This window comes from Nyctereutes procyonoides, unplaced genomic scaffold (genome assembly GCF_905146905.1).
Source record: "Nyctereutes procyonoides isolate TBG_1078 unplaced genomic scaffold, NYPRO_anot_genome, whole genome shotgun sequence".
NCBI lineage: Eukaryota > Metazoa > Chordata > Mammalia > Carnivora > Canidae > Nyctereutes > Nyctereutes procyonoides.
In genome coordinates this window covers 24,138,331-24,160,103 of record NW_026575140.1, presented here as the reverse complement: position 1 = coordinate 24,160,103, position 21,773 = coordinate 24,138,331, and the positions used below count along the sequence as shown (strand labels likewise).

General features: G+C 61.7%; 1 protein-coding gene across 1 annotated transcript in view; it reads right to left on the bottom strand.

Moving 5' to 3' along the window:
* The window catches only part of ZFPM1 (zinc finger protein, FOG family member 1), a 68,533-nt gene extending 52,666 nt beyond the window's left edge, over positions 1–15,867 (bottom strand). The window contains exon 1 of the mRNA XM_055307238.1: positions 15,760–15,867. Coding sequence (XP_055163213.1) covers positions 15,760–15,799 — 40 coding nt within the window. The 5' untranslated portion in view covers positions 15,800–15,867. The remainder of the gene's footprint in view (positions 1–15,759) is intronic.
* Between the last annotated feature and the right edge of the window lie 5,906 nt (positions 15,868–21,773).

Genomic DNA, 21,773 nt, shown 5'->3' with positions numbered 1-21,773 from the left:
TGGTGACCATTATCCCCGAGCTGTGTCTCCAGCCCCTGGGGATGCCACGCAGGGAGGCAGAAGTGGGGTCCTCTGGGCTAGCCCTTTCTGCGGTGTGGACAGGTCCCAAGCAGCGACTCTACCCTGTTCCCACTGCACAGATAGGGAAACTGAGGCACACGGGGGCCAGGACAGCCACAGGATCTGGTCCACCTGGACTCAAACCCTACCAGGCCTACTTGCCTCAAATGAAAACTAAGGGTTGAAAATCAGCCTCACGTTTCTGGAAAGAGTAGAACAGAGGCTGCCAGGGGCCAAGGAAGGAAGGAGAGACAGTGAGACAGCATGGGGGATTTAGTGCTCGTTGGGGACAGTTTCTGTTGGGATCTTTGTCCACAGTGAAAAAAAACAAAAAAAAGTCTTTAGCCCAGTGCCCAGGAGTACACAGCAGGTACTCCCTAAGTGCCTGGTCCTGTCCTAGGGGATGCAGAGATACACATCCCTATCTGTGTGCACAGCCCTCCACAGTGACATGGCCTTCCCCACCAGCTCTCTGCCTCAGGACACTTGCTGGCCATGGAGACTGAGGCCAGGGCTTGCAGGGGCCTGGCCCTGCACTGCTGGTGGGCTGGGGGACGCCAGGAGCTGTATCAAGGCTAGGAGGGAGGCCGAACCACTGGCTTATGCTATGGATGGTCCTGGGCAAGCCTCTGCTGCTAGTCAGGGCCTGGCCCTGTTGGTCTCTCATGAAGGGGGCTGAGGCTTGGGGGTCTTAGTGACCTGCCCCAGGGGACCCGCTGAGCAGTGGGGCTGGGATTTGCAGCCCGCTGTGTGGCTCCACAGCCCATGGCCTTGACCCCTTTAGGCTGAATGAGAGCCATGGTGATGGTGGTCATCTCAGGGCCTGGACATTATAGCTTTTGAACCAAATCTGGCTGCTGGCCTGAGGATGAGCCTGGTGGGTCAAGAACCCTGCTTGCATCTGGATTCCTCAAGCCCAGCTGGCTGGGACAGAGTAAGTGGAGAGGAAAAGTCTGGTCCATGAGGAGGAGGAGGGAGAGGAGGAGCCTCGAAGTTCCTGGGTCCTACCTCACATCCTGGGCCTGCCTGTGATGTGGTTGCCAAGGGCACACAGGAAGGGAGGGCCTGTCCTGGGGCAGCGCCGGGATGGGAGCCGAGCCCTGCTTGAGCTGGTCAGCATGGCAGGGGCTCTTACTTCTCCCCACCGTGCTAGCTCATCGCTTCTCAGAGCCTTTGCCTTTGCTGTTCTCTCTGCCAGGATGGCTCTTTCCTACACACAACACCAGTCAGCTCCAGAGGCTACCAGGCTTTCGTTACCCTAGACCCCAGCTACAGGAGGGTCCCTCTGTCCTTAAAGTTCATTTCGGGTGCTCCCTCTCTATTTTCCAGCAGCCAGGGGCTCTGTGACAGCAGGGACAGAGCACAGACACCCAGAAGTCAGCCTGCGGTCCCTATTCCAGGCACACAGCACCCCCAGGAAGTGAGCCTCAGCCCTGCTGCAAGGTGGGGGTCCTCCCTGGCAGCTGGTGAGGACCTGGACTCCCTGGCCTCTACAGCTCTGCCCATGGCAGTGCTGGCTGGAAGGCACTGACTTTTCTCCACTTTCCTCTTTCCCAGGGGTTTGCTTTGCTATCCTGGCACAGAGGCTGGGGTGGGGAAGTTTTGAAATCAACTGAGGGAATATTTATCGAGCACCTAACTGTATGCTCTGCACTGTCCTGGGAGAGACAGAGCTGCTCTAGAATGGGGGCCCTCGTGGAGAGACTCTGAGGCAGGTGCTGGAGGGACCCCTCCCCAGGTGCTGTCCTTCCACTCCTGAGTGCTGGGCCCCTCTTGCTCCGTGCCCTGGGACACAGATCACCCCATCGTGTCGGGGGTGAAGGCACTTAGCTGAGGTCACACAGCAGCAGTCTGGTTCTGGTCCAATAGCCCCCACCCTGTTTCCTCCCCTTAGATCTCAGCCAACATGTCCCCTCCTTGCCCCTCTACTATTTTCCACTTATGCATTTTTGTGAAACGCCCACGCCTGTGGCTGGTTTTCAGGTCACGGAGCCTGGCAGGTGCTGTGGAACTGGGGGAGCCTCCAGCCAGGCCCTGGGGCAGTTGGGCCTACCTATACCCCATCTCACCGACCAATCTGTGGGGTGCAAAGTGACCTTGAACACATGAGAATCCCCCAAAGTTTCTTTAGCACTTCCTGCAGACATGGTCTCTGGTCATGTAAATTTCTGAAAATGGATAATCCGAAAGACCCCAGGTTTCTAGAATACACCACAGCCATGGATAGACTAAGGAACCCCCTGAGATATTCCTGTTTCCATCCTCATTGTGTGGTCGGGGAAACTGAGGCCCAGGGAGCAGCCGGTGCTTGTCGGAGAGTGCAGACCCTGCCCTGGGAGGCAGCCAGGGCAGATACTCCCATTTCACTGGGAGGAAGGTAGGTTTGGCAAATGGATCCGGGCCATCCCAGCCTGGAGCCACAGTGAGCCTGGCAGTGTGAGGTAAAGATCACAGTGGGGGTGGGGTGGGGGTAGAGAGGGTGGGCAGAGATGGTGGTCAGCATGCACAGTCTGGAGGTGCCTCAGACTGGGGGAGGGGGAGCTTGCTGGCCTTGAGCTGCCCCGCCCCATTTTTGAACTCAGTGTTCCCATCTGGGAGTCAGAGTTGGCAGGGCTGATCTCGGGAACGACCAAGTCCTGGTCCCCCAATTCAGGCTGTGGGGTCTGGGCTCTGAGGGTCAGCAGGAGGTCATCCAAAGGCCCAACTGTCCATCCCCATGCGCCTGGCCAAACGGATGGCCTCAGCAGCAAGGCCACGGAAAGGCTGGCCCTTCCAGAGCGGGGTGGGGGTGGGGATTTCCATCAGGAGATCTAGGTCTGGGCAAGACACTGCCCCCCGCCTCCATAAATTAAGGGCTGCTCCTAGAAGAGCCCCGCCCCCTCCAGAGACGCCCCGCCTCACACATGGAGCTCAGCCAATCCGCAGGCCTCACTCCCACTCATTTGCATGTCTATTTCCATTGGCTGCAGGCATAGAGATTAGGACATTCCCAGGCTGCGGGGGCGGGGCCTGGGGAGAGTTGTGGGGCTGGGCTCGGGGGGAGCTGGTCGAGGGGTGCTGGGCTGGGCGCCAGGGGCGGGGAGTGTGGACTGGGGGAGCCGGGCTGGGCGCTGGGGGGCATGTGGGCTGGGGGGTACTCTGGGCTCTGGGGGGCCAGGCTAGGGGTTCTGGAGAGGGCAGAGCTGGGCACTGAGGGGCGGCCGGACTAGGGGCGCTGGTGGGGGCTGGGGGTACGCTGGGCTCTGGGGGGCCGAGGCTAGGGGCTCTGGGGAGGGCTGAGCTGCGCGCTGGGCTCTGGGGTAGCTGGTCGAGGGTGCTGGAGGGGGCTGGGCTGGGCGCTGGGGAGCCGGGCTCTGGCCTCTGAGGCAGCAGATTCTGGGAGTACCAAGCTCTGGATGACCTGCCCCGGACCCAGGTCTGGGACACAAAATGGCCACCTGCACACGGGGAGGTCTTTGGTTATAGTACAGGCTCTTCCTTTTCCTCTAAAGCTCGGTTAAATCCTCAAACTCCCCCCAACCCCGCCCATTGTGAATGACTCAGAGGGGGAAAGATACTGACCCAAGGTCACAGAGCCAGGACGTGGTGGTGGCGGCGCAGCTGGGACCTCACCCCTCATCCCAAGACTGGGCTCCTTCCCTCCAGGGAAGGCGATCAGGGCAACTTCTCATTTATAGCTGCCTCTTCTCAGGGAGGGCTATTTTTTAGTTTCCTTTGCAAAATAATGATGAGGATCACGAGGATTTTAAGAGGACCAGCACCTCCCCCCCTCCCCCTCCCCCAGCAGATCTAGTGGCATCATTTTCTTGGGGCTCCGGGAACTGCAGGGTGGTGGGCTCGCGAGTGTGAGTGTGAGTGTGCACGGGCTTTTGTTCCTGGCATTTTGGTGGGGTGAGATAAGGGGAACAACAGACCGGCTCAGAGAGAGCAGGCAGATAGATAAGGCGATAGGGTTCCTCCACCACACAGGCCTATCGCCTTTTATCAGAGTTCCCTTTTCTTTCTTTCTTGTTGGGGGGTGGGTGGGTAAGGTGGAACACATCCCACCCCCAGCCCCCAAGCCAGAGAACTGGGGTGGGGGCCTCCCTTGCTCACATGCCTGCTGCTCTGTCCAGCACACCCACAGCCCTGGCCCAGAGCTCCAGACCGGAAGGGTGGGGGTCCCAAGGGCTGTGGTCACAGCGGGGAAGGCAGCGGCGTGGTGCTTCTGCCCTCATGGCTTCATGGAGGGCCCTAGGGGGAATGATGAGGGCAGGGAGGCCCAGAGAGGTGATGGGCAAGGGAGGGGCGTGCCTGGGGGCTAGTGGCTGAGAGACTGGGAGGCTGGGCCCCTCTCTCTGGGAAGCCCTGTGAGCCCTCTTGGGACCGGTGGGGCAGGACAGAGACCCCCCCCCCCCCCCGCCCCAGCCTCAGGCCTCTAGGGCAGGACTGAGCATCTTCAGCCCCATTTTACAGATGTAGAAACTGAGCTGCAAAACAGGAATATGGCTGTGAGCCAGAGGTGCAGGGGCAGGCTGGACCCCCACATTCCCTCTGTATTCCTCTGGCTACCAAGGCCACAGGACACGTGTTCCAGAACCACCCACAGCACTGTGTGACACGGGCCCCACACCTCTGTACCCTAGAGCTATTTCCAAAATCAGGCCAGGAAGAAGGCTGCCGGTGGGGTTCACAGAGGGAGTGCAGCTGGCAGGGAGGGCTTGGGGAGGCAGTCCCAGCCCTGGAGACCCCAACCCCTGCCAAGTCCCTGGAGAACACAGTCCCTAAAACACACGAGCCCAGGACGCTTTCCCCCTTTTCTCCTGCCTTTGTCTCTGGTCAGAATTATGATTGTGCCCAGAGCACAGGTGAAGGAGCTGGGGTCCGGAGACATTAAGTCTCTAGCCCAGGCTACCCACCCCAAGGGGCAGGCTTTGAACCCTGGTCACCCCATACTACGCTTGTCCTCCTCCCCCACACATGCACCCATTTTACTGGAAATAGCTGACTTCCTTTAGAATATTGAAACAAAACAAAACCCAAAAGACAGAAAGAAACCAGTTTTATCACCAAAGGGACCTATTTTCTGGGGACAGATGAAATGACCCCCAGAGAGAAGCAGAAGTAGAGGCACCCCATCATCTCCTGATCCTAGACAGGGCTGTGTGCTCCCAGGTACTTACTCACCCTCTCTGTGCTTGGGCCTTTCTCCCCTAAATGGAGGGAGCAGACCTCTTAGGGGAGGGGAGGGGCAATGGCTACAAACAACCCAGAACCACCAGCTCTGATGGAGACCTAGACCTTGACTAGGCCTTTAGGTCAGTCTTTACTGCTCCCTTCTGTGCTGTGTGACCTTGGATGAGTTGCTCAACCTCTCTGAGCCTCGAGTCCTCTTCTGAGAAGAAATGAAGTCAGAGGTGGTCTTTCTAGCGCTGCTGGGACTCTACAGGGTCACACAGGTTAAGCCCAAGCCTGGCATACAGAAAGGGAGGGGAGCTACCAGCTAACAATGGCCACCAGTAGGATTGTTAGGACTGTGCAGTCCTAGAACATCTCAGAAATGTTGCTGACTGCCCACTCAGGCCTCCTGTCTCTGGGGATCACAGAGAAATCTCCTTTCTTGAGAGTCATTTAAAAAATTTAACACAGAAAGGGGGAACAATGGCCATGGGTGCTGTGTCTGCTGGGAGCCCCAGGCAGTCCCTCCGAGGGGCCCCAGGCACTGCCCAGGGGGTGTGATGACCCCCGAGGCCCCGGTGTCCCCTCTGGCACTGCTGGGGGTGGGCGTAGCCCTGTGGGAGCCTGGTACCCACAGGCCGCTGTACCTGTCCCTCAGCAGGAGGATTAGCCACACGCATGGCCCTAATCGCTGCTAATCGCACCACCATCACCGCAGGATCTCGGATCAGCTGAAGGAGGCGGCTTTATCCAGACAGACGCGGAGATGGCACCGTAGTCCCATCTGGGCGTCGACTGTCACAAGTGGCAGCCAGGCTGGCGGGCCGGGGAAGGCAGGGAGCGGGAGCCCACCCCACTGCTCAACATTTCCAGGCACGTACTGTGTGTCCAGGTACTGCTCTAGGTGCCAGCAGACAGTGGGGACCCTGGCCTTGGGGTGCCGCATCTTCTGGACAGCTGGGGCCAATCTGAGGGCTGGAAGTGCGGCAGACGTGCCCAGGGTCAGAGCCGGGGCGGCTGGTACGGACGCCCAGCTGTAGCGCGGTGCCTTGAATCCTCCCTTCCATCCAGAGCCTCAGCCCTTAGGCCAGAGGCACTGTTCCCCCCAACACACATCCTCCTCCTGCTGCTTCGTTTCTAGGGGAGGCCCGAGCTGTCCCCTCCTTGCTGGGCCCCCAGTTGCTGCCTCGGTGCGGAGGCCTGGGAGGTGCAGGCAGGGCGCGCAGAGGTTCATGGCTGGCCCCGGGGGCCAGGACAGGCTGGCAGAGACGGCCAAGGGCTCCCCTCCAGGGCCCCCACCATCCCCACCCTCCTCCCTACCTTCTTTTTCAAAAACATAATTTATCTGTGTATTATCAAGAAATCCAGACACTTTAATCAGTGAGCTATGAAGTCAGAATTTCCATTCTTATCTGCGGGAGGAGTGGAAACGGAGGAGATAGGCCGCAGGAACGGATCGCTGGTAGGGAATGTTAATGGGTGGAGAGGCTGGGCTATTGGCCACGGAGACACCGTATCTCCCCCATTATCAAGGCCGTATCTCGCCAACCATCTCAGTGCAGTAATGGGGCCAGTTCAACTTTCCGAGTTATCACAGGAGCTGAAACCTGCGCCCGCCAGAGGCCCGGCCGGCAGACAGTTCCGGGCGGACTGGGCTTCAGCTGGCAAAGCCGAGGGAGGGGGACAGCTGGCCTGGGTGGGGCCCCTGAGGGCCCGGGTGCCCCCTGACCAGCAAGACTACCACAGTGAACATCGAGAATCCCTCTTTTCCGGGAACATGTTTGGATTTGGCAGAGCTGGACATGAGCATGTTGCACAGGAGGGGAAACTGAGGCAGGAAGTCAGCTCAGGGTCCCAGGGGTCCCAGGCCCTCCCAAGCTGTGCCATGCCCATGAATTGAAGAGTGTGGTATGAGGGCACAACAGGTGGGGATGGGATGGGAACACCATGACTCCTACCTGTGGCTCGTCCTGAGGCCTCTTCCAGGACCTAAGCCCAGGAGCAGGAAATGTCAGTAACAAAGAGTGTAGGGTGGGGACATCCTGGTGGGCTCTGCCCTGCAGGCCCTGACCTGAGGCTGGCTTCATAGCCCCTTGGCAGCCTGGGGTACATTCAATGCACCCCTCAAAGGTTAAAGGGCTTCCCACCACCTTGGGGCTGCCTGCATGGGACACCCCAGGGGAGGGCACCCACGGCCTATAAAGAACATTTCTGTTCATTCAAAGAAAGGGACCCCATTCCACGCATTCCAGCCCCCTGAGGATTTTGTGGTCAAGTGTCTGAGTGTGGAGCAAGAGTCTCCCCCACAGGCTGCCCACCGATGTGAGTCCCCCCCTCAGATTCTGAGGGCTCCAGGCACTGTCCCAGTATGGACCCCATCTGCTGGGGCTCTGGTCTCTCTCTTGCAGCTGGAGGGCAGGGCAGCAGACACCGGAGCCCGGAGCAGGGAAGGGACTCACCCAAGGTCATATAGCCAGTGAGAAATAGCCTGGTGACCACAGCTGGACACTGCCTGGAACCACAGGAAGGCCTCGGTTTCCTGGACTTGAGCATGGATGTTACCAGGCCAGCAGGGAGCCAGGAGAGCTCTACCCCTGGAAACCAGCCCTGTGGCCATCCCCCTCCCCTCCCCAGGGTGGGGAGCCAAGGCTATAGACCTGCATCTGACCTTTAAACCAACCAAGCCTCAGTCTCCCCCCCCCATGCACTGGACTAATCACTGAGCATCCCTCAAAGTGGCTGGAGCAAGTGTCTGCAGGTCTCGGGTACACAGCAGGCACATAGTAAGTATTCAGGTGGTGCTTATGGATGACAGTGCCTGGCAAGCCCAAGGCTGACAGCTGGGGTTGATGGCTGGGTGAGCCAGGGCCCCAGACAAGCTGGGTCAGGATTGGCGGAGCCATATGAAGTCCCGTGGCCGCCTGAGGCCCTGAGCAGACACCTTCTCTTTGGTCTCAAGCGTCCAAGGACCTGATGCCCAAGTGGTCCCCCAAGCCCACCACGGGGCTGAGGATCCAGCAGAGCCCCAGACTGAACTGCCACAGCCTGTGAGGCCCTGTCCCCAGCGGAAGGCCCACTGCAGGATGGAGCTGCAACCCCCTGGTCCTGGCCCTCCTCCCCTCCTGCTCCCTGGGTCTAATTCGCAGGGTGGAGCTTGAAAGAGAAAAGGGAAACTGAGGCAGGATGCTGTGATAGGGGCAAGCAGGGCAGACCGGGACAGCTGGACAGCTTGAGTCATACACCAGGGAAAAGTGGCAGGAAGGAGGCCCAAGGACTGAGGAACAGAGAAATGACCCTCTGTCCACTTTAATCCTGCCAGGCAACCCCGATGGCACCCCAACCCCGGGGCCAGGCTGCACCTCCTACACCAGGTCTTATCCGCCTCCCTACTCTGCACCATCAGCACCAATGTTCCACTTGTGGGGGAAACTGAAGCTCAGCGACTTACAGGAGGCGTAGGCACCCTCAGAGCCCAGCTGGGCATCCCCACAACATCCCCGTCTTGCAAAGGTGAAGCCTGAGTCTTGGGGAGGCAGGTGACATTTTACCCTGAACCCCAGGATTCTGGCCCGTCCTTGGCTGTGGCCACCCACAGGGAAGCTCCTAGAGGCACCCATGTGCAGAGCCCACACTGTGGCCTTCCTGCCCAGGAAGCAGCGTGCCTGCCAGTTCTGGGGGGCCTTGGACACAGGACCCCCGGCCTGGAAACTGTGGCAGGCCTTCTGCTGACCACCTCCTCAAACCTATTAATATTCTGCTCATGTGCTGTGTGACCCTGGTGGAGTCATCCATCCTCTTTGGTCCTCCGTTTCTCTGTGAGTAACAGGTTGAGAAGCCCAGCCTTCGAGGGTCTCCTGGAGAATCACCGGGGTGGGGGTTGAGGGGTAGGGGTGGATGCCTGCAAAATGCTTAGCAGTGGGAAGCTATCAGCTGTGGGTGGCTGGGTTTCTGCAGCTCCTGGGCCAAGGGAAAGCAGGGCTGCTCTGAGGTCTGACTGTGCTTGGGCTCCTGGAAGCAGTACACAGGCACCCTGTCCCCTCTTTTGCAGCTGGGGAAAGCCAGGCCCTGGGAGTCCACAGCCTCTAGTCCAGGGGAGGCAGACAGGAGGGACAGGGGGTGGAGGGGAGGGGCTAGCTTATCTGCCTAACCCAGCTCTGGCCCAAGGTCAGCTGTCACATTCCTGACCCAGCGGGGACACTGCCTTCTCCCAAACATGGGGCCTAGGAAGAGGGAGAAGGAGGAGGGGTGGAGGGGGCTGGTGAGGCCCTGGGACAGGTGGCCTGGGGGGCTGAGAGGCCCAGCCCACCACTGGGGTCCACAGACCCAGCTCCCCTGTGGCCTTGAGCACATCACAAGGCCCTAGGGCCTCGGATGTCTTACCTGGAAGATGGGTGAGCCAGTAATGCCTAATGCCGATGAGCTAAGGGCAGGTAAGATCCTTGGGCAGGAAGAGGACCGATGGGGGTGTGCGTCCGGCCTGGTCTGGCCTGGGGTGTGGTACAGTCAGGGCACCCGCCCATAAGGCCCTTCAAAAACTAACACCCGAAGGCAGGAGGAGGGGGAAGGCCAGAGACAGGATTCTGTGTGAAGTGTCCAGCCCTCTGGGCTTCTGGCAAAATCTTAGTAATGCAACCAGCAGCTCCCAGGGCTGCCACATCCAAGGACATGACCTTGGGACAGCACTTTATAGTTCGCATTCGGGATCTCACAGACCTCATATAAAGACCCTGGGAAGGAGGTGCCATTATTAAGCTCTTGTTTCCGAAGTGAGAACTGGGATGAGAGAAGTCATTTGTCCACAGGGTTGCGGCGGGGCCAGGGCCAAGGCCAAGCAGTGGCCCCCACTGAGGTGGCCTCCTACTCTGGATATGAGGGCAGCCTCAGCCTCTGCTCCCTGTGTGGGGACATGGGGGGATGGAAGCTCTGGGGTCCCAGGGGGAAGAGTCTCTGTCCCCAGCCCGCCCACTGGCCCCCGGTCAGCAGGGGTGGGTGGAAGCAACATGTCCTCCAGCAACAAACAGCCTAGGCTCTGGACCCGAGCTGGGACCCTGGGTGTGCTCCAAATACTGCTGTTTATTGAGTACCACAGCATCCCAGCCCTGCCTGGGCACTCGGCACAGCCACGGGAGCAGGTGCCGTGTCATACCCATTCTACTGATGAGAAAACCAGGACTGGGAAGGACAGAGATGCTCGCCAAGGTCACTCAGCTGGGAAGTTGAGGGGAGGGGAGGTGGGATGTGAATTTCCCTTGGATTCTCATGATTGTGCTCAAGGGCCAGCAGTGCCATCATCCCTATTTTGCAGATGGGTCACTTGGGTGGACCTTGCCCATAGTCCCACGTCCATTTCACACTGCATATCCATTAGGTTATTTATGTGGAAAGCCCACTATGTGGACTAGGACAGACCTAGTCCCCACTCCCAGATAGCAGAGATCTAAGCTGCTTGTGCAAAGGCCCTGGGGCGAGAGGAACTAAAACAAGCCAGTGAGAAATCCTCCCCTCTCAGCTGGAACACAGGCCCTGGTGAGGGGCTCCTGCCTGATGGGAGCTGTCTCCCCCTGGCCCCTTAGCCCCCTAACTCCCTAGCCCAATGCTCCTTTTCTCATAGGAACACACCAAGAATAGATGGACAGCAGCCGAGCCCTCACCCACAGGCCATCTGCCTCCTCCTGCCACAGCTGAGGGTTCCAGGAAGTACACATGGAGGCCGACTCCCTCTGCAGGTGTTGCTGCGCCCACTTCTGGAATCCCCTTCCATCCCAGGCCTCCTGCGGCTTGGGAAGCAGTGGAATAAACATGGGCTGTGGCCTCAGGTTCCCCTTCTGTGCAATGGGAACAGGGACCCTGCAGCAGCTCTAGGGGTGCGGTTGGCCAGGAGGGCAGGAGCCCAGCCAGGGTCCCCAGGTTTGGCGATACCAATCAGCGGGCAGCAGCTGCCCCCAGGAGGAGGCCCGTCGATGGCAGATAGGCCGCGGAGAGTATTATTCACGGGCCGTCCAGCCCCGGGAACGTCTGGTTGGCATAGAAACAGGAGATAAGGGGTACAATTAATGGCATCACATTCCCTCCTCCTTTCTTCCCCAAGTGACCCATTTAAATCCCTGGCGGGGCTGGTGCCATGCTGGGCTCCCAGTGACCTCCAGGGAGGGGCTGGCTGGGCAGGCAGGGCTCGGCCAGGGCTCAGGCCCCTGGGCAGGGCTGGCAGGAGGCTCCCCAAGGAGCACCCCTGTGCAGCAGCCTCTCAGGAAGGAGGCCCTTGGGAAACCTGGCCAGGGCTGCACTGGACCCCAGAGTGGCTCCGCTCCCAGAGACCCATTTCACAGATGTGGAGACTGAAGCCAGAGAAGCCTGGGGGCAGATGGACAAGAGGAAGGTAGATGATGCCCACAGGCAGGCTGCTTCGGAGCTTGGGGCTGGGCTACCTGCGGTCCTACTCTGCTTTCCCACTTCTCTGGGGGAGAAACCGAAGCAACCTGTGCTCAGTTTCCCCAGACGTAAAGGTGATAAGAACAGGACCTATTTTCAATTGATATGTGAAGGCCCAGAGTAATGTCTATGTTAGCTATTGTTAATATTATTACTGTCCGGTGCATCAGTGAACTGCTCATCTTTCCTGAGGCCCAGGAGTGCAGGAAAACCAAGGACTATCTAGAGCCAGGGTGGAAGCCAGCCTCAGGGGGCGCAGCTGGGCTCTGGTGTCCACCTGGCCCACGTAGGCCTGGGGGCAGGCCGCAGCCCTGTGAGCAAGGTCCTCCTAGACTCTCAGCCCTTTGTCCCCTTGGCTCACTAGAGGAGGGTCCCCATGCTCCCACGACTCTGAAGAGGGGGCCAAGGTCAGCGGAGGACTCATGTCCCTGCTGACCCCTGGATGGCAGGTGATCACACCTATCTTTCACAGAGTGTAAACTGAGGCTGTGGAAGGCAAGTGAATTGCCCATGGTGGCTCTGCATCAGGACCGGCCAGGTGGCCAATTTCCCTCTTTCCTTACCCCTCTGCCATCCTGGCGAGATGCAGGCACTGCCAAGTGGCCCGGGGGCTTCCGTACTTGGGAGGAGAATGTGCTTGGCTCTGTGCAGAGTTCCCAAAAACTCAAGGACGGACCACCCCTTCTCCCTCCTGGGCCTCACCCGCTTTCTGGAACTGGCCTCACCACCAGAAGGTACCGCCAGCCCCACAGGCAGGTGCTGAGTGGCTCGACAGTGCAGGCTGAGTCTGAAGCATGGAGTGAATTAGTCATCCTGTGGCCACCAATAATTCGTTTAATCAAACTCCGAGAATGTGTGAACAACGCCCTCCCAGGAGATTGGGTGGCTGCTGGAGGGGGATGGGCGGGGCATGCAGAGAAGCCCCCTCCTACCTGGCGGGCCTGGGTTTCCACTTGGCATCCAGGCCCATGTCCCTGAAGGGCCCCTCCTGCCAAGTGGGCCCCACGGCATCACCAGTTTGACCTGGCGGCTGACTCCTGTCAGCATGTTTCAGAGGGGGAACCTGAGGCCTGGACCACCCTCCTCCTCACCTCCTCACACAGGCATCTGTCTTTTCCCTAGCGTCCGTCCGGTGCCTCTGAGCCCTTCACACCCCCGACAACAGCTGGGAATCATCATCCTATTTTTCAGAGGGGGAACTTGAGGGCAGCCCATTGACCCTGGAGGCACCTCCATGGCAGGCCTACTACTGAGCTCGCTGGAGGTACATGGGACATGCCCCCAGCTGGACTTCTACTTAGGATCCTCCACCTAAGCCAGGGCTGGGACCCAGGGCATGCATACAGCAAGTGCTCAATAAAGACCTGCTGAGTGAACCGAGGCAGGTCTCCCATCCTGATCTGGGGGACCTGCTTGGAAAGACCATCAGCACCCTGGCTCCCCCCTACAACCCACCCCCCCCAGCCTGGGAAACGGAAATCACCTTGATTTTTTTCAGCTAAACTCCAAGCAGGGACACCTCCCACTTGCCAGAACACACACCACCCCCAACGCCATTCAAGGGGAAACATGCTCCCTCCTGGAGGTGACAAGCCCCACCTCTGGCTATCTCACACCATCAACTAGGAATCCGGAGGGTGTCCCCTCCCCTGGCCATGAGCTCGGGGCCAGCAGAGCCACTTTCCTTTCATTTTGACGGACTGTACCACCCGCAGGGGAGGATCAACTTCTTGGCAATTAAGTATGTTTGGGAAGAAAACTCGTGGAGACGACCGGGCGCAGACCCGCCCCCCCCACCCCGCCCTGGCCCAGGTCCGAGCCCCACTCTCCCCGCCCAGACTCCCCCGTGCTGTTGTTGCCTCGAACCCGGCCGGGCCTGGTGGCCACAGATAAGGCCTCTTATCGCTCCTGGCGATCGCCATCCGGCCGACCGGCCCCGCGCTTATCTGAGCTCCCATCGACCCGGGAGGGAGGCAAGCTCGGCGGGCCGGGGGTCCCCGGGCAGGGCTCTGCCCCGCGCTCCCCGCCAGCCCGCCGGGCCTATCGTCTCGGCCATCTGGCCGGCCAAGGCCGCGCTCCTGCCTCGCCCTCCCCCGCTCCCACGTTTGAAGTTAATAAATGGAAGCGCCTATCGCCTCCGCCATCGGTTGCGCGCCTTATCGCACGGCACATCTATCTCCGCGCGGAACAAAAGGCGCACGGAGGCGCGGGCAGCTGCGCCCTGGCTTCGGTGAGGGCGCGGGGGGCGGTGGCCCCAAACGCCCGGCCCCCTCCCTTCCACACCCGCGCGGCCTGGTCGCAGGTGAGGCCGGCGCGGCGGGCGCGCAGCTGCCAGGGCCGCACGCACCGCCGCGGGCAGAGGGCGGGCGGGCGGGCGGGTGCCGCCGCCGCCGCTTGGTGACAATCAGCGCTCGCATCTTAACGCGCCGAGATCTGCCAGAGGGAGGAGGCGCCCGGGGCGGGGGGCCGCAGGGAGGGTGCCCGGCCCGCCTGCCGCGTCCCTGCCCCTGGCTGGATCCTGGCCGCGCAGAGGGTCAGCAGCGGGGGCTGGCCCGCGGGCCCCACGCGGTCCATGTCCCCAAGGCGCAGCGCTCCACCGACCCGGCCCGGCCGGCGCTCGCCCTGCTCGAGGCCTTATCGGCGCTGTCGATCGGTTCCCAGCCTGAGATCTCCCTGCCCGCGCTATCTGTATCTCTCATCACGCTGAAACACATACACACGCACAGAGAACAGACCGAGCAGAGGCGCACAGGGGAGGAGGGGAAAGAGAAACCAGAGACCCGGCGCCGATCGGGACCTGTGGGTGGTTCGAATACTTAAGTTGACTTGATAGAAGGCGACTTTCGGAAAACAGGTCCCGCGTGCACATTAGGGGAGTGGGTTACGGAAATCCAGATCCATGCTTGCATCCCCCGAGCTAGGACCTGGGGGTAGACACTCCCCCCAGGCGCGCACATGGTATCCCGGTGGCCTTGATGGTGTGGACAGACGAGGCAATGCCCGGGTGCCTCGGGCTGGTCAGAGGGCTGGAGGCACCCTCTCACCTCCCAGCGGGCCTGGGAGATGCGACCCCCGGAGGAGGAAACCTCGACCTCGGGCCGTGGCCCAGAGGCGCGAAGTTACTGGTGTGGGGTGGGGAGCGGCGCTTCCTGTGTGCTCGCTCTCTCGCTTGTCGCGCAGCCGAGTGGCCCAAAGTGCGCGGCGCTTTTATCATGGGGCACTGGCAGCTTGAACTCCGCTGCTGCGCAGTCCCCTGGGGAGTGACCCACAGGCCGGAATAGGCGAGAAACTTGGGAAAAGCACAGAGGCAGTCATGACCTGGGGCTGGGTCCCCAGAAGCCCCCTTTTCCTGGTTTGGAGAAGCCCCTGGGATAAGGGGGGGTGGGGGCTACCTGCCTGCAGCACGTGCGGCCTTGGCCGGGGCAGGGAGTAAGGTCGGACCTCCAGGGGCTGTCCCTAGGCAGGCAAGGCTCGAGTGAGACCCGGGCGGCCGGGCGCGGGGTCGGAGCCGAGCGCACGGGCTGCGGGGGCCGCCCCCGCCCCCACCCCGGTCACGCGGGTTCTGGGGCCAGCCGGAGAGGCGGTGGGCACGGGCCGGCTCCGCCACTTGGGCACGCATTTCCACGCGGCCCGGGTGCCCCCGCTCCCTCCCGGTCTCTGTTTCTCCCTCTAGATACAAAGCCTGGGAGAGTCAACCGCGCTGCGAGATAAGATCACAATTTCAGCCCGTCCCGACAGAGCGATCTTATCAGGATGGGACTTGCAGAATGGAATATTTTAAACTTTATCTGAGCCCAGATCGGGGCCGCCTTATCGCCGCACCATCTCGGGGATGCGGGGGAGGGGCAGGACGCGAGGTGGCCGCACCCCCAGCCGCCCCGCTGCGGCCCCCCCCGCCCCGGGCGGGCCCCCCTGCGGGCCGGACCCCGTTGCGAGCGCCGAGACGCGGGGCCGGGCCGGCGGAGGTTAGATGACCGCGCGCTCGGCGCACAGCGCGGGGGGCGCGCGGCGCGGGGTGAAGGTCGCGGGCGCCGGGAGCCCAGCGGGTGAGCGTGCGGGGGCGGGCCGGCGGGGGCACCGGGGGTCGCGGCCGGCGGGCAAAGTTTGACTCACGCTTGATCTGCCGGGGGTTGCTCTGTTTCCTCCTGGACATGTCTCCGGCGCCGCGCGCCCTCCCGGCGGCCGCCTCTAGCCCCTGGCGGGCGGCGGCGGGCGGCGGGGGCGCGGCGGGGCCGCGGGGCGGCTCATGCCCCCGGCCCCCGGGCTCCGCGGCCGCCCCGGCCCGCGCCCCAGCCCGCCGCGCCCGGCCCGGAGCCGCTGCGGAGGCCGGAGGCCAGGCCCTGCGCTGCGGGCGCGCCGACCGCCGGGGGCGGCGGGCTGCTGCCGGCTCCTCGGCTCCCGCGCAGACGCCGCCGCCGCACCCGCTCGGCTTTTCTCAATGGAACCTGCGGGCAGCGCGCGGAGAACCGGGCTGCCGCGGCCGGGGCGCTCCCGGCGGGCGGGCGGGCCGGCGCCGAGGGGGCGGGGCCTGCGCGTCCCCGGCGCCGCACCTCCGGCCCGCCCCCGCGCTGGCCCCGCCCCCGCGCTGGCCCCGCCCCCGGAGGATCCTGGTTCCCTACGATACGGCCCCGCCCCCGCGCTGGCCCCGCCCCCCGCTGGCCCCGACCCCGGAGGATCCTGGTTCCCTACGATACGGCCCCGCTCCCGCGCTGGCCCCGCCCCCCGCTGGCCCCGCCCCCGGAGGATCCTGGTTCCCTACGGTACGGCCCCGCCCCCCGCTGGCCCCGCCCCCGCTGGCCCCGCCCCGCTGGCCCCTCCCCCGGCCCTGGCTAGACCTCGGGCTTCCTCGGCTCCTCCTTGGGTCCCGCAGCTTTGTCTTCAGGCCCAGCTCTGATTCAACCACCTACTCTGTCCCGCCGCCCGCGGCACCGCGTCCGGCCGCGCTTCGGGCCGCCCTGGCTCCGCCCCTCGGCGCTAGCTCCGCCCCGAAGTCTGACCCCGCCTGGCTCTGCTCACCCCTGCGCCCCGCCCCTGACCCCCGTGGCTCCGCCCCCAGGCCGTCGGCCCCGCCCAGGACCCCTGCCCTCCAGACCGCCCCCTCCAGCTGCAGGACGAGCGCGGTGGGGCCGGGTCAGGAAGCCCGAGGCCTCGACTCCCCACAGTGCCTTGGGCCAGATTTCAGGTGTGCAGTTGTCTGTGGCTGAGTGGGGATCTGTCCGAGACAGGTGGAAGCAGCATCCCCTGGTGCGATCCCCACATGGAGAATGGGGACCTCGGGCCTTCCTCCCTTGGGCTCTGGTCTGGCTGGAAGTCGGGAAGCCTGCAGAAGCCAGCAGCCTTTCCCTGCTGCCCCTGCAGCACTCCTCCCCCACTCAGCCCCGCACTGTCCTCAGTAGGCTGTGACTTCCCAGGGAGTCCTTGCCCAAGGAGGAGGCCCCGCCACGGGGCTGAGCGGACACCTGCGTCCCCTCCCAGCCTGGAACAGGCTCAGTGTCGTCTGTTCCAGTCCTGGAAGTGGACACTGACCCTCCTGTCTTTGGGGACATATTCACGGTCTCCCAGAGGCCCCCATTTTCTACTGAAGCTCACGTTACACTGCATTAGGAACTGTGCCCCCAGGTTGAATAGTGTTCTCTTATTTTCATATTCTTGACTTGCATTTGGTACCTGCTCCCTCTGCCTCGTATTCAGAAGAAATAGGGGGTGAGCGAGGCCTAGGGGCTAAGCAGAAGACTTTTGTAAAGAAGACAGCCTTGCTGTCATTCCCAAAGTAGGGCCTTACTACAGAACGAGGACCTGGGAGATGGAAGGAGTCCCAAAGGAGGGGCTGTGAGCTGGCACCAGGGCTGGGTGTGAGGCTCCATGCACAGTATGTGGCACTCAGGCTGGCGCTGCTGCAAAGGCTGGGGATCTGCGCTGAGTAGGATGCAGAGGGTGCGCAAAAGAGAGACAGCCATGCTTTCTCAGTGGTGCCTGTCTAGGCCACAGGGAAAGATGGCTGTCACTTTGGCTACTTGTTTCCCAAGGACACATCCACCTCTCCCAGTGCCGCAGAGGCAGGGGTGGTCCAGGAGCAGAAACTGCTGACTAGGACCCACTACTATTTTGGGGTCTTAGTGCAGAAGGAAAACATGGGGCTTCTTGCTTAAAAACTAAGAATTTCAGGGCAGCCAAATTAGAGCGTTAAACCAAGCGCAGGACCCCACATTCCTGCACGGGTCACACCTCCCTGAGGCGCCGAAAGGTCCTGACCCAGGACAGAGCTGTTTCTGGAGCAGTTTCCTTCTGTACTTTGCCCCTTCTGTCCGCCCCGTGGGAAGATATTATTACCCCATGGCCCAGAAGAAGAAACTGCAGCCTGTTTAGGACTAGTGGCAATGCCATAGGACCTTGCTGGCACAGGCTGCCACACATCGGGGGAGGCCTGTTGATACTCAGGAACAAGGAGCAGGAAACACTGCTGAAAGGACAGGCTATGTGAGCCCAGAGTAGGAGCCACCACCTCTGCCTGAGGAATTCAAGGTAGGCTGCCTGGAGAAGGTGACATCTGAGTGCAGCTTTGAAGGGGCCCCTGATCAGGTGGGAGAGGAGATGCAGGGTGTGGAGTTGCTGAGAGTGTGCAGGTTAAGCCCACTGTGAGCCCATTCCCTCTGGCTCCTGCATGTCTGCAAGGAATGCTAGGGTTCACATCCCAAAGCCACTGGTGAAGAACATAATATTGCGTGCAGGCCGTGTGCGCGGTTGGCAGTGCCTGATGTGGAGCTGGGTTGCCCAACCACACCCTGGCTGTTCCCTGCTCACTGGATCTGAGCTTTTGGTAGCTGCCTGCTGGCTGGGGTTGCAAAGCTTCCCGGAGGCCACCTGGGTAGGCGCCCAGGGTGTCTGGGCCCAGGCCTCTCCTGGCATGGCTTTGACTGGGGCACCGGCTCTCAGGGTGGTCATCATCCCCATGCGCCCCACCTTCGTGAGCCCATCCTTCGGGCTGGTTCATATCTTCTCACGATGTCCTTTTGCTGTGCTCTGGTGGTTAGGACCGGCAGAAAGTGGCTGAGCTGGAACTGGGACCCAGTGGGCTGCGATGGGGGTGACGAAGACGCGGAGGCTCAGGCAGGGTGACGCTGGGATGTGACCCCAGGCTGCTGAACTCCAGAGCCCACATGCTGAAGCCTGACCTAGGACCAGGAAAAAGTGGGTCCAAATCCCGGTTCTGCCACTTTGGAGGGTATGACCCTCTCCGGGGCCCTTGGTTTCCTCGTATGTAAGTGGGGGTGGGGGTGAGACCCCTCAGGGTTCCTCTGGCCTGGATGCCTCTGCAGTTCTGGGCTCTTGTCCTGGTCCACCTCTGTCCTCTGGCCTGTGGGCTGGCTGCCTGAGGGTGTGCTCTGTGCTGCCCCAGACCCTGGGAGGGCTGCCCCAGTTTGGGCAGTTGCTGGGGTGGGGAAGGGGCTCCCACTAGCCAGGCCCTGCACTGGTTTTCAGGCTGTAGGGGCTCCCACTAGCCAGGCCCTGCACTGGTTTTCAGGCTGTGACAAGGGAACCACAGCTTGTTCTAGAAACCTAAGTTTGCCCTTGAAGGAGGAAGAGGATGCTCACAGAAGAGTGGTGCCAAGGGCATCCTTGCTAAGGGAAGAGCAGGTGCAGAGGCTGGGGGGAGCCTGGGGCCGGAGCAGACCGCGGAGCATTTATGGAGGCCAGGATGGATGAGGGGCCTTCTTTCTGAGACACTTGCCCTCCCCGTAAGCAGGGCTTCACCTACTTATAGCTGTGAGACGCACCCTGATACAGTGCCCCCACCCCACCCTGCTCCAAGCCCCTGTCCTCGTCACCCCACTCATAGCACCACCACTGCTGCCCACTCCGCTGGACCCCACAAGGTCAGTGCCATCCTCACTGCAGACTGAAGCCAGTGGGATCTTCCCAGAAGCCATTTATAATGGTCTTGGGCTCAGCCCTGCCCATCTCTACCTCCTCCTCTGAACTTCCTCGTCTATGGGTCCACGGGCCCTTGCACAAGCTGTTCCTGCTGCCAGAAAGCCCTTCCTCTGGGAAGCCCACAACTGCTCCAGACAAGATCAAGCTCTCGTCTCTGCTCCAGCTTGTGGGGCCTGGCGTCTCTTCTGGGGGCACCTGGAGCTCCATCACCTTATACCAGTGGCGGGGTGTGGGTGTCCTTGGCGCCTGGCACACATGTGACGAGCACTAACAGGTCAATGCGTTGCCTGCGCATAATGGCCTTCTGAAGAAGGGACTGTTAGAATTCCCATTTGCTGGAAGAGTAAATTGAGGCTCAAAGAAGTGAAATAAGTCTCTTGCCCAAGGCCACAACAGGTGAGTGGCAGAGCCTGGGCCTCCACAGGGCCAGGGAGTGTGCACACTCTGTTCCAGAACGGATGCCGGCAGTGGTGGGCGCCTTGGCGGAGAGGGGACCCTGCGCTGCTGGCCGTGCTCCGCCCCGCCTCGCCCCGGTCGCCGCAGGCCCTGGAGCAGCCGGCAGCCGGCTGGCCTGTCCTGACATTCATCAACACTGGCTCTGTGAAGGGTTTAATTAACTTCCTGTTGCAATGGGGGGATAATGAGTTTTAAGCGCCACGTGACTCTGTAAGGAGGTCAAACGGCAGCGAGGATGTCAAAATAAATTAAGTTAGGAATCAGGAGGCCGCCTGCGGGAGGGGCAGGGGAGGAGCCCAGACAGCTTTGGTGACAGTGAGGTGTCAACCGGGCCACCCTCGGCAGGCGGGTGTGGGGGGGCGCTGCCGCCTCCGTCGCCTACTTGGCAGGGTGGTGGGTGGCTCAGGCATCTGCCCACAGCTGAGGATCCTGTCTGACCTCCAGGATGTCTGAGGGACAGGGAGAGCGGGGCCGGGACCCCACCGGACTGGCCTTTCCTGCCCTGGGGCCTATGGTCCTCTGTGAGTCCAGCGTCTCAGATATCCTGGGACATGAGGGCTCTGGGCTGCGGTTGGGGCTCAGGGGTTTGTGAGAGGCCCCCTTTCATGCAGCTGCCCACGTGTGGCCATTCACGCCGCCAGGCAAGGCCGTGTTGGGCGCAGACAGGAAATATTATCTGGATATTTCCCAATCCCTGAGAGTTGGGGTCATGTGACATCACCAGATAGGAAACGCTCAAGTCCCCACTGGCCTCCTGCCTTTCCTTCTCCTTCTCTCCGCACTGCTTCCTGCCTCCCCTCCTGCCCTACGCCCTTCCTCCCTTCTCCCCACTGCAGAGTCCAGGCAACATGGGGATGACCCTGAACAACACGTACACGGTGCGCTGCGTGGCTCAGGGCAGCAGGAGGAGGGCGCCCAGGGGCTCCTGGCAGGGGGAAATGGGCTATAAATAAAGCAGGGAGGGGGTGGGGGCACTGTGGGAGGCTACTGTGATCCACGGGGGTTCTGGAGCCCACGTCTTGGGCAGAGGCCTGAGGGAGGGGAAGGTGACACCGGGATGGCTGTGGCGGGAGGGTCCATCAGGCCCTGGCTCTTAGTCCTCAGAGGGAGCCCCTGGATGTCAGGGCTGGAAGAGCTGTTGGTGATTCTTGTGCCCACTGGTGGCTGAGAGCGCTGAGGTCTAGAGGGGATGGTTTAGGTCCACCCTCTGCCTCCCGGCCCTGCTGCCCCTTGGTACTCACTGTGGCACTGCACACGGGCCCAGGTATGAGCTGGGTGTCTCTCAGCAGCAAACCAAGGCCTGGGCCCAGCAAACGCTGGGCCTCGGGAAGGCCCTGCCTGCCCCCTCCCTGCCAGAGGGCTCCAGGTGGGAAGGGGGCTGTGGCTCCAGGTGCCCAGGCAGGGAGCTGCTCAGCCTGTCACTCCTTTGGTGGTGGGACCCTGGGCCCAGGGCTGTGGCTCCCGCTCCCCAGGACATGAGGTGCCTGCTGCCCACCCACTGGACGGGGAGAAATGAGGTGCAGGGACATGGCCTGGATCCCTGGGGCCCCCACACAGCACAGTCACAGGGGATGGGGCAATACCCAGGGGTCCCCCAATCCCAACCCCTTGTTGTGGGGGTGCTTCCAGGAGCTCCAGCCCTGGGGAATGCCCCAGACTGCAAGGTTCCATCTTTCACTGGAGGCTCTTTGCTTCTCTGTCTCTGTGGGGTCCTTTCAGACCCGTGTCTTCCCACCACG